The sequence below is a fragment of the Gopherus evgoodei genome, chromosome 3 (assembly GCF_007399415.2).
Source record: "Gopherus evgoodei ecotype Sinaloan lineage chromosome 3, rGopEvg1_v1.p, whole genome shotgun sequence".
Classification (NCBI taxonomy): Eukaryota; Metazoa; Chordata; order Testudines; family Testudinidae; genus Gopherus; species Gopherus evgoodei.
Window position 1 is genome coordinate 211,770,289 of NC_044324.1, and position 12,477 is coordinate 211,782,765.

At 41.1% G+C, this 12,477-nt stretch overlaps 1 protein-coding gene across 2 annotated transcripts in view; it reads right to left on the reverse strand.

Annotated features, from left to right (window-relative positions):
• The window catches only part of MACROD2 (mono-ADP ribosylhydrolase 2), a 1,360,465-nt gene that overhangs the window by 1,023,385 nt on the left and 324,603 nt on the right, over positions 1-12,477 (reverse strand). For both annotated transcript variants that reach the window (XM_030557958.1, XM_030557957.1), the window contains exon 4: positions 9,660-9,689. In XM_030557958.1, the coding sequence (XP_030413818.1) occupies positions 9,660-9,689 (30 nt within the window). The remainder of the gene's footprint in view (positions 1-9,659; positions 9,690-12,477) is intronic.

Sequence of the window (12,477 nt, forward strand, 5' to 3'; positions counted from 1 at the left end):
ACCCTTGAGAGACTCCAAAGAGACAGAAGGAACAGACAGAGCATTTCTGGATAATGAATATTCAGCCCACTCAGCTATGGACTAGCCTAGATCTGAGCCACCTGCATGACTTTCACCATGAGACACTCCCTCAGGCCTATCTCAGAAGATTTCTGCATCCTGGTAGTAAAAGACTAACAGACAGAACATCTGTCTGTTAGGTCCCCTTCACTTCAATGAATCAAGCAACACACATACACATCTCTGAGGGCATAGCAGCCTGAAAGGAAGGACAATGCTGGAGATTCCTACATTTTAAAGTGGCTTCAAGAAAGAAAAGAAACTACCTACTCATGAAACAAAGAAAACACTAAAAATATTGCTGTCTATTTACACTAAGCTAACTAACTAATACTATAAATCAGTGTTTTCCAAACTTGGGATGCCGCTTGTTCAGGGAAAGCCCCTGGTGAGCCGGCCGGTTTGTTGACCTGTCCGCAGGTTCGGTCGATCGCGGCTCCCACTGGCCGCGGTTCACTGCTCCAGGCCAATGGGGGCTGCTGGAAGTGGTGGACAGTACGTCCCTCAGCCTGCACCGCTTCCAGCAGCTCCCATTGGCCTGGAGCAGCGAACTGCAGCCAGTGGGAGCCGCGATCAGCCGGATCTGTGGACAGGGCAGGTAAACAAACCAGCCCGGCCCACCAGGGGCTTTCCCTACACAAGCGGCGTTTGCGAAACACTGCTATAAACTATTTACATACACTGTTTAGCAGGTAAAAGATTTTGAGTTCAACATGACGTGGGGACTTCTAACTCCTAGCCATATGCAGTGAGAAGGAATTAACAGTGGGTCAGGGCAGCTCTGTCTGTTACACTCTAGGTCTGAGGCACAGGGCTACCCAGAGGATTCTGGGGGTCTGGGGTCTTCAGCGGTGGAGGGCCCCGCTTTGGTGGTAATTCGGTGGCGGGGGGCCTCCGCCATGGGTCTTCGGGGCACTTCGGCGGTGGGTCCCAGAACGGAAGGGTCCCCCGACGCCAAATTACCGCCAAAGACCTGGCTGCGCTTCGGCGGCGGGTCCCGCTTCTGCGGTAATTCAACTGTGGGGGTCCTTCCGCCCCGGAGTGGAAGGACCCTCCACCAGTGAAGACTGGGAAAGGAAGACGCTCCGGGCCCCGTGAGAGTTTTCCGGGGCCCCCGGAGCAAGTGAAAGTCCCTGCTCCAGGGGCCCCAAAAAAACTCTCATGGGGGCCCCTGCAGGGCCCAGGGCAAATTGCCTCTCTTGCCCCCACCCCACTCTGGGCGGCCCTGCTGAGGCATGAGGACCTGCAAAACACAAATACAATGGGTACTGCTAGCTAAAAGTCTCTGACTTGAGTGTAGCAGGCTCAGGTACACCTGAAGAGGGGTGAGGGTGTGGCTGTGTACACACACATTCACTCAAAGAAGAACTAGTATTACTTCTGTATAGGAAGTAAAAGCATAGAAAACCTGATTGCCTGATGTATTTCCATAATATTGAAATCTCTAGATTCAGTACTAATCAAATCCATCCTACTCAAAGAGAGGCAGGGGACTAGAATGACAAAGGGAGAATGAGGTTCAACACTTAATTTTCTTTACTTAAAAGTGATTGCAACAGCTATTTTCTAACAGACCATATTAAGGACTTAATGAGCAACTAGGGCTAATAGCCCTTTGGCCTCAGGTTATCAATTCTAGATGACCATCGTTCCCCAGGAAAGCTTTGTGTCTTTACAGTTATCTAAATTTCTAAGGGATGACATTAGACAAAGTGGGTCAGGTATATATTTTATTGGACCAACTTCTATTGGTAAGAGAGCAGCTTTTGAGCTTACACAAAACTCTTTTTCAGATATTACCTCTCTCTAATATTCTGGGACCAACATGGCTACAACACCACTGCATACAATAAGAAATGATGTGACAGTGTACAAAGCAACGAACAGCTTTTGAGGCTAGCTGAATGCCAAAATTAGGCAGATAAATTTGTTCAAAGACCTCACTAGTTGTAAGTACACTAGAATCTCAGAGTTACGAACGCCTCAGGAATGGAAGTTGTTCATAACTCTGAATAAAATGTTATGTTTTTTCCTTTCAAAAGTTCACAGTGGAACGTTGACTAAATACAGCTTTGAAACTTTACTGCGCATAAGAAAAATGCTGCTTTTCCTTTTTTTTTTAGTAGTTTACGTTTAACACAGTACTGTACTGTATTTGGTTTGTGTGTGTGTGTTTCTCTGCAGCTGCTGGATTGCATACCTCTGGTTCAAAATGAGGTGTGTGACCAACTGGTCAGTTCGTAACTGAGATTCTACTGTATACCCCAATGTCACTAACAGTATTTGCATGATGAAGGAAGAGATAAATGAACTCTACCAAAAAACAACCCATTGTTTATTTCCTTGAATCAGAAAGGCTTAACAGTGCTATACTGGTACTCTCAAACTTTTCACTGACATTGCATTGGGATCATGGCTAAAACAAATAATTTAGAAGGGCTGGGTCTTTAGTGTGAATACTTGTTCAAAGGAGCAGCCTGTGTGGAAAATGAATGATGTTATGGACTGACAAAGTATGAAAAGGTCCTTCAGGGCCTGTCTACACTTAAAACACTACAGCTGCACCACTGGAGAACTTATGTATAGACACTACATTCTCCAGATCCCTGAGCGACGTAGTTATGCTTTCCTAATTTTCTAGTGTAGACCAGGCCTCAGTGTCCTACATGAAGTGGTACTGTTCAATGTTTGTGGGCAGTGATTGGCATAACTCCCCCCTTTATCTCTTAAAAGAAAGTATTTAAGGTTTACAATACATGAGTACATCAGACCTGGTTCTTGGCAAAACACAGCACTTTATTTCACTCTACTAGTAAAAACTATTGCTAACGTGAGATTTCTTTTCCACTCCCCATTTATATAGTTACAAAATGCACTTAGAAGTTAAATATATGGTTTATGATTACACACTACATTCCTTTAAATTGTAGGCTAAAGACTGGGGAGACAGGCTTAGACTAAATTTAAAAATGTTGCTGGCATAGATGTCAATCAAAGCTGTGATTTCCTCCCCCCCTCCCCAATCCCTGACATAACTATGTTGGCAAAAGCTCTAGTGCTGACACGGTTATACCACCAAAAAAGTTGTTTTCCCGATATATCATTTGGGGAACTGATTTAAGATAAACTGGCAAAATAACTATTTTACTGAAATAAGCTGTGTCTTTACATGGGAGTACTGTGGTGCTTACATTCCTAAGAGGACACGTTAAATTCAACTCCCCTCCCCTCACTACATATACATATAAAATACTTGATAAATAATGTTAGTGACATTGGGATATACTTACAACAAATGTCACCTTTGATGAACAAATTTAACACCTACAGAAAAAAGCTAGTTTGTTACTAATTAGTTTATAATGTTGAATTGAAAATATCACATATAAAGAAAAAGAAGGAAAACCCAAAGATTACCATGCAATGTGTGGTTCATTAAGTCCAGCAAGTCAAGGAAGAATATACCATCAAAGAAACAATTGAGAATGGTAAGGGAAAGGAGAAAAGATAGATTGTTAAGCAGAAAAAAAATGGTTCCAGGATCCTGCAGACTTTACTCTTGTGAACAAGGTGTGCAGAAATGGGTCCATCCTTAACATCACACATCTTTAGGCCTAATTTTTCAAAAGTAGTAATTTGGGGCATCTCCATTTTTGAGTGTCCAACATAAGAAGATTTCTTACGATGCCTGATTTTCAGAGTCCCCTCACTATCTCTGAAATTCAGGCAATTTTAAAGGAGTTACAATTTGGGCATAAAAAAAATGGGGGCATCAGAAATCACTAGCCCCCTTTTGAAAATATTAACCTTGGAGCATAAGTTGTTTGGGGTAGGGTCTGTGCCTTCTTTTGTATTTATCCACAGTGATACTGTGGGCGACACTAGAAACAAATAATATCTAAATAACTGTTCTGCACAAGTTAATGGAAGCAGTTGGGTGGTAAACCTGGTGAAAAATCTGGACCTGAAATAAAATAAAAAGTGAAATAAAATGCGTCAATCAGGCTGTCTCTTAATAAAAACTGAATATAATTTTAAAAGAAAAAAGATTACTCATAAGATTCTTAATGAACTTCAGGGAACTTCATGAGAGTTATTTGACAAGCAGAAAGAAGTCTTAAAAAGAATCTTTAGTTAAATATAGAAGTCTCCCATTGAAAAATAATGTTCATTTCTTGATGTTTTGTTTAAAAAAATTGTTATCTGAATAATTGTTGTCTGGCATCTTTCATATTTCTTCATTCAGTCATAAAAATTTACACAGGAGATTTAAAATTGGAATCAAAGAACAATCAGTTTGGCTCTAAGAAACCCAATTATACTTAGATAAACCAGTCAGATGACTGACTTAAAATTTGGTTGTCTCTTATGGCCCAAAAGTATCTGGAAGTGATGCAAAGCCACTGGCACTTGAACCAAAGGACAAGCTTGCTAACATGTTTATCAAAAACTTGGTCCATTAACTCTTCTCCAAAGAATTATTTAAAAAGTTCTTTCTAATAGATCATTATAAAATTTAGGAAGATGAAATCAGGGTTCTTCACACAATCTAATTACAATTATTATGAGTTCAATGCTAGAAAGATTTTAGAAAAGAAATCTAGATGTTAGAATGGGTAACATTTTCTGAGACACAAGACATTTCATGGTGTTGTGAAAATGTCACATGAAAGAGGAAGCACTTGGAACTGAATTTCACTGCAAGCAGGTCTACAAAAAGGACTTTCCCATTATTGCAGCTTTGCTAGGAGAAACTTGGAGAGCCTAAGCCCATCCACTGTACAGTGAAGTGGAGCTGGAATAAACAGAACCTTACTGAGAGGAGATCCACCTATACCCAGAAAAACATGAGCAAGTTGAGAGGTTTTGTTTTTTTGTTTTGCTACCTCGATGGTTCAGGTACATGACTACTGTCATGACTGGACTTTTGAGGATAATTTTTTTCCCCATTGTAGCCTTCTTAGCAGTACGGCAGCTAACCTTGTTGCCTACAGCTCAAGGGTGTTTATAGGAAACTGTCTTTCCATTGGAGACCATACTTCCTGTGTTCAGCAAGGATCCACGTTTACTCCTCGCCCTGATAGACTCTTATCCAAGGCACTGTGTCAGGGGTAGGCAATCTCTGGCACGTGTGCCGAAGTCAGCACACGAGCTGATTTTCACTGGAACTCACTCTGCCCGAGTCCTGGCCACCAGTCCGGGGGGGCTATGCATTTTAATTTAATTTTAAATTAAGCTTCTTAAACATTTTAAAAACCTTATTTACTTTACATACAACAATAGTTTAGTTATATATTATAGACTTATAGAAAGAAACCTTCTAAAAATGTTTAAATGTATTACTGGCACACAAAACCTTAAATTAGAGTGAATAACTGAAGACTCGGCACACCACTGCTGAAAGGTTGCTGCTGACCCTTGCACTATGTATTCTGGTTGGATAAAGAGAAGTCAGGAGCCAGGATGCTCCTTGTTTGTTTGCTGTGAGACCTAGTAAACTGAACAAAGCTAGTGACTCCTGTACCATTTGGGTGGCCAGTCCTGAGAGTGGCCAAATAAACTAGTCACCTAGAGAAGGAATGTCACAAACCCATTTGAGAGAGTGTCACTATGGCCTGGTCTACACTACACGTTTAAACCAATTTTAGCAGCGTTAAACCGATTTAACGCTGTACCCGTCCACACTACGAGGCCCTTTATATCAATATAAAGGGCTCTTTAAATCGGTTTCTGTACTCCTCCCCGAGAGGAGTAGCGCTAAAATCGGTATTACCATATCGGATTAGGGTTAGTGTGGCCGCAAATCGACGGTATTGGCCTCCGGGCGGTATCCCACAGTGCTCCACTGTGACCGCTCTGGACAGCAATCTCAGCTCAGATGCAGTGGCCAGGTAAACAGGAAAAGCCCCGCGAAATTTTGATTTTCATTTCCTGTTTACCCAGCGTGGAGCTCTGATCAGCACGGGTGGCAACGCAGTCCCAAATCCAAAAAGAGCTCCAGCATGGACCATACGGGAGATACTGAATCTGATCGCTGTATGAGGAGACAAATCTGTTCTATCAAAGCTCCGTTACAGAAGACGAAATGCCAAAGCGTTTGAAAAAAAAAATCTACAGGCTACACAGTGCTGCGTGACAAGTGTAACGGGAAGCCAGAGACTCAAATGGATGCTCATGGAGGGAGGGAGGGGGTACTGAGGACTCCAGCTATCCAACAGTCCCCAGCAGTCTCCGAAAAGTATTTGCATTCTTGACTGAGCTCCCAGTGCCTGTAGGTTCAAACACATTGTCCGGCGTGGTTCAGGGAATAGCTCGTCAATTTACTCTCCCCCCCCCACATGAAAGAAAAGGGAAAGAAATCATTTCTTGACTTCTTTCAGTGTCACCCTATGTCTACTGAATGCTGCTAGTAGACGCGATGCTGCCGCAGTGAAGAGCAGTATCCGCTCCTCTCCTCTCCCCTCCCCGGTGGCAGACGGTGCAGTAGGACTGGTAACCGTCCTTCTTATCAACCCGTGAGTGCTCCTGGCTGGCTTCAGGCGAGGCTGGCTGGGGGCGCCTGGGTGAAAATAGGAATGATTCTCGGTCATTCCCAGCAGATGGTACAGAACAGCTGGTAACCGTCTTCATCATAGCAACTGGGGACTGAGCTTCAATCAGCCCCCTCCCTTTCATGTGAAAAGAAAAGATTCTGTACTGCCTGGACTATCATAGCAGTGGGAGGCTGCCTCTCCCTCATTTTATGGCACTAAAAACTCAGTGTTTCTTATTCCTGCATTCTTTATTACTTCATGACACAAATGGGGGGGACACTGCCACGGTAGCCCAGGAGGGTTGGGGGAGGTGGGAAGCAATGGGTGGGGTTGTTGCAGGGGCACCCCCTGTGAATGGCATGTAGCTCATCATTTCTGCGGGATCTGACACAGAGTAGCTGTACTCTGATACACTGCTTCTCTAGTACACTTGTCCCAAAATTCTAGGCAGGACTGACTCTATTTTTAGAAACCATAAAGGAGGGATTGACTCGGGGAGTCATTCCCAGTTTTGCTTTTGCGCCCCCGGCCGATCTCAGCCAGGGGCACCCATGATAGCAGCAGACAGCACAGAAGGACAGATAACCATCATCTCATTGCCAAATTACACTGGCAGCAGACGGTACAGAACGACTGGTAACTATCTCTGCTATCATGCAAAAGCAAATGAATGCTGCTGTGTAGCACTGGAGTATCGCCTCTGTCCGCGGCATCCAGTACACATACGGTGACTGTAAAAAAAAGAAGCTGAAAGGGCTCCGTGGTTGCCGTGCTATGGCGTCTGCCAGGGCAATCCAGGGAAAAAGGGCGCGAAATGATTGTCTGCCGTTGCTTTCCCGGAGGAAGGAATGACTGACGACATTTACCCAGAACCACCCGCGACAATGATTTTTGCCCCATCAGCCACTGGGCTCTCAACCCAGAATTCTAAGGGGCGGGGGAGACTGTGGGAACTACGGGATAGCTATGGAATAGCTACCCACAGTGCAACGCTCCGGAAATCGACGCTAGCCTCGGACCATGGACACACACCGCCGAATTAATGTGCTTAGCGTGGCCGCATGCACTCGACTTTATACAATCTGTTTTATAAAATCGGTTTATGTAAAATTGGAATAATCCCATAGTGTAGACGTACCCTATGTGAGCAACTTGACCTTTACCAACATTCTCAGGTCTAATTCCAGGCTGAATGGAGAAGAGCTTATTAGAAAGACCATTGTTCAGCACAAGCCCTAGGTACATTTAGAGAGAGTAAGTGATGGGGATTTGTAGCTGGGTGTCCTCAGATCCACCAATACCAGGAAAACGCCTTGATTTATGGTGGTTCTGAGGGATTCCATTTTGAATTTCTGAAGTTTTACTAACCAATTTCCTCACTTCCTTTCAGGTCTATTTTAGATTCCAGAGCAGGGTCTGCCTTTTTGGAGCAAGTGCCTTTCACCTTCTGGGTTAAGAAACAAAAATGGCATCAAGATGTGGTAGCAAAGGTCACCTTTCTGCATATGGCTTTGAGTCAAGCAGGAATCAAATTGGAAAAGCAGAGATGGTTGCTCTGAATCCCAGTTGAAGACTGGTCATCTTCCTGTCTGTTAGACTGTGCCAAGAGGACAAGCTACATTCTGTGGTGCCACAGTAACAATTATCCAACTTCTGAAGTACAGTCCAGCTGAATAAATACTGCAGAAAGTCAATAACTAAAACTTTTCTACAATAACCATTTCTCTGGAAACCTGACTGAAATTTGAGTATTTGCACTGACTTTTAAAGTTATCAAATGGGAATAAATACTTAAGAGATGGTATAGTAAGCTCATCTTTTATACATCAATCACTGTTGAGGGATTACCTTGGGCAGGACACAAGGCACTAGAGTAATACAAATAATAAAACCAAATTTGCTGCATCACAAACCACGTCGAAGAAATAGAAACAGATTAACTTGGCCAGAAAATTATTAGAGAACACTTCATTGTAGGTTTACATTCTGATCTATATTTGGACTAAAAATCTGTTCATGTTTCTAACTCCCTCTCAATGTAGTTTTGAAGCACTTTTTCACATGAGAATCCACTCTTCATGGATCAGGAATGATGGTTGCTTACACTGTTCAGGTTGTGCAAACAAAGCTTTATCATTCTGAGTCTCAAAAGCAACAGCAATCTTTTTACTGAATCCTTTCCTTTCCAATTGCATATGTAGGCTGTGACCATCAGATCCTTTTAACTCTAGTCAGGAAAGATTAATAGCTATCCCTACAGCTACTGTATTGTGAAATTTCTAGCTTGGAGCCTTTCCCCCCACTCCTCCTCCAGAAAAGAGAGAGAGCAAGAGAAATGCTGAAACTTAACCCTGTATGATTTTTTTCAACTGTTAACTCCTGTAAGATCTTAAGGCTACAGTAATACATGAAAAGCAAAATGATTTCATGTATTAAAAGGGGAAAAATATGGTGTTTCTGCACAATATTGGAAGCAACTCTGTCATGCACTACACAAGCTTGTGCCTCACTAGCTCACAATTTTAAGAGTTCACACCGAAGTAAAACAACAAAAAGAAAAGATTAGAAATAAAGCGTTATTCTGCTGCACTATCTCACAGATACGGGGTGAACAGCTGAGGTAAAAATGTATGAACATAATTTTATTAATTACAACTGCTATAGTTTCTTGAATGTTTATCCATGGGCCACAGATGCCCTTGAAATAACTTAAAGATACACCTAAGTTTAGCAGTACAACTTCAGATACCCCAACTTTGGTTTCTGAATTACTCTAAGGTGTGGTCCAAACAGAGCACAGCACAGCAGCCTAAGCTTGAGGTGACAATTGGTGACATTTACGAGGTCCATATCTGAAAGGAATGCTCACAACCTCCTGGCTGTATGTAAAGGATAAAAAGCTCACCTGGTTTTCTTTCCATTCAGGTAGTTTTACATTTGGAACTTATTGTACATAAACAAGATGATCTGTGGCGATTGTGGTTATCGGCATTACTTGAATATTGTTTTCGTTCGGCGCATACATAGTGTTTTTGAGAGTAAGGAGAATGTTAAACAAAGACTTACCCCCTCCACCTCCAAGAAGACTGGAATTAGCTAGGAAAAGCAAAAGGAGAATAATTAGCATTAAATTTAAATATGAAATGAAACAGAAGGGGAAAGTATTTATTTATAAGGTACAAATGTATATTTATAGTGTAAAATTGTTGAAACTGATTATTCATATTATAGAATGTACATTCTATTAAAACAAAAACAAAGTTACTGGTTTTCACTCTATTTTTATCTGTTTGTCCAAAGATGTTTACCTAAATTATTCTCAAAATCTTTATTTGTAAAATATCATGCCACAATTCTTGGCCTGTAGATTAATTTAATTAACAATAATGTATGCAAATAGTAATACTTTTAAACTGCATAAACTTCTGAAATTGTATAATTGTCCATGCAACATTCCTTTATGACAACCAAATAAAGGCGCTAAATCCCTTGCCAGTTTAGAGATCAGCAAATGGGCTTTGGTGCCCTCTGTGACCAGTTCTCCTGGGCCTGTATGACAGGGCCTTTGTGGATGAAAATTAGTGAAAAGCAAATTATCCTCTAATCAGACATCTGTAAAAACACAGTAAATGAAACGCTAGTCCCATTACAATCCATGGGAGTTTTCACATCAATTTCAATGGGGTCATGATTTCACCCAGTATATTTACATGCTGCTCTACTGTATCTATTCAGCTGTCTGTCCAAGTCATAAAGGGTAAATTATGCACAGCAGTAGTTTGCAGAATAAGGCTATTCAAAACAGCTGTTCAAACTGAGCTGGTGTGGCTGCAGCCACTCATTGTCCCTCCACAACTTGGGCACAAGAATGGGGAAATGGTAAGCTGATAGGCTTGCCCCCTTCAGTGAAGTACTCATCCTACAATTGCATGGGAAATGCAAGTTCCCTTAGCACAAAAAATTGGATGAAAAGATGGAAATAAAGATTCAAACTCTACTTAATTATTTAATCAATGGGAAGAGGCCCGAGCACTCTTCTCCGACCTTCATACCTTACTGATGAGCAAAGGAAGAGTGAGATTGTAAAACTTTCCTTCCTTCAGAACCAAAGGGCTTGTCTACACAAGGATATTCAGGAAAATTAATCTGAATTAATTTTTATGTGAATTTAAAGTGGATTAGTTAAACTGCATTAAAACCATACACAGAAACTCTGATTCAGAATTAAAGTGGGCTTAATTTGGCTCAGTTTAATTCACTTCCAAAGCGAAGCTGCTTTTCACATGGTTTCTTTGGGAGTGAATTAAGCTAAGTGAAGTGCGGCCATTTTGGGGATTTATGTACATGGCCCCGCAGTGCAGATTACAAGGGTGTGAGCTGCTACAGCACGCACTCAAGTGATGTCCTGTAACTGCCTCATATATAGACCCTGCTAGTGCAAACTAAAAGATACCTAGTTTGTGTTAATATAGTCCCATTTCAACCAGGATTACATTAACATGAACTAGGTACCTTTTAGTTTACAGTAGCAGGGTCTACATGGGACAGTTATAGCGCAACCCATTAGTGTATGCTACAGTTCACATCCCTCTAATCCATATTGTGGGACCATGTAGCCCTAATTCTGAATTAGAGTGTCCACACAGGGATTTATTGCAATTTAGCTAATCTATTTTATATTCACCCCTTTAGTTAATTTGGATTAATTTTCCTGAATGCCCCTATATAGATAAGCCCCCCGGCTATGCGGATGCATATAATATATGTTGTATTGCATGCATCTCTTTCTAGTATCTGAGCTTTACTATTTGAAAGAAACTATGTCTATAGCAACCATGACTGCTGGACTAGTAGGAATAATTTATGATCACCAAATTATGAATTCTGACATAGCACAAATCCATACGGTAGGTTTTGCTGATGATTTATTTTAACAACCTAAATAATTCATATTGTACACTGTCTATTTAGTTTGCTTTTTCATTACTTCTTTTCTCTTTTGGGTACTCTTGTACATCTCTTATATCTTCTTTCAGTCATACCATCAGCGGCCAGCTCTCCCTGACTCGACAGAGGCAGTGTCACAATTGCCAAGCTACATTTTTCATAAAATAGTGTATTTAGTAACTAACACAAATGCCCTGTTAAAAAAAAATGTTCTGTTATTGTTATTTACTGTTATCATACCACAGCAAGAATCCCTTAGACTCATGGGTATCATCTGAAAAATGCTAGCAGGTAACACAACTGTAGCCCTATACAACAAGTTGCTTTGCAAAGATAAAATGACATATATTGCAAAGAGTAGCAAGAGGCTTTGATCCACATATTTTTACCACCTCCTATGTTCACTGAATTTCAGTGCAATACCTAAGAAAAGTATGACTTAAAGAATTCCATGAAATGCAAACAGCTGACGTAACCTTTACTTTTTTAGCAGCTTCCAAACTACTTTAATAATCAATATCAACTCTCACTGCAATAACATTCATCAATACATGTATAAGCGGAAACAAGCACAACTGTAAAATCAGACAAGCTGAAAACAAGAGAAAAGCCCCTAACATATCATCTAACACTATCGTTCTGCAATGCAGTATTATTTTCTGAAGTGTATTAGAGCGCTTTGTCCATTCTCGTTTTAATGAACTCAAGTTCCAGAGCTTCAAACACTTCTCTTGGGAGAATTGCCGAAGATCTTATAAACCTCACTGTTAGAAAGTTTCCTAGGATATCCAGCTAACATTTTCATCTGCTTAGATGATATTAAATTCCCCTCCTTCCTTGACAATTTTCATCTTTCAAATAGTTGTAGAACTTATTAAAACATAGCACACTAGTTAGCATTATAAAAATACAATAGTAACAACCATCTTAAACAAAG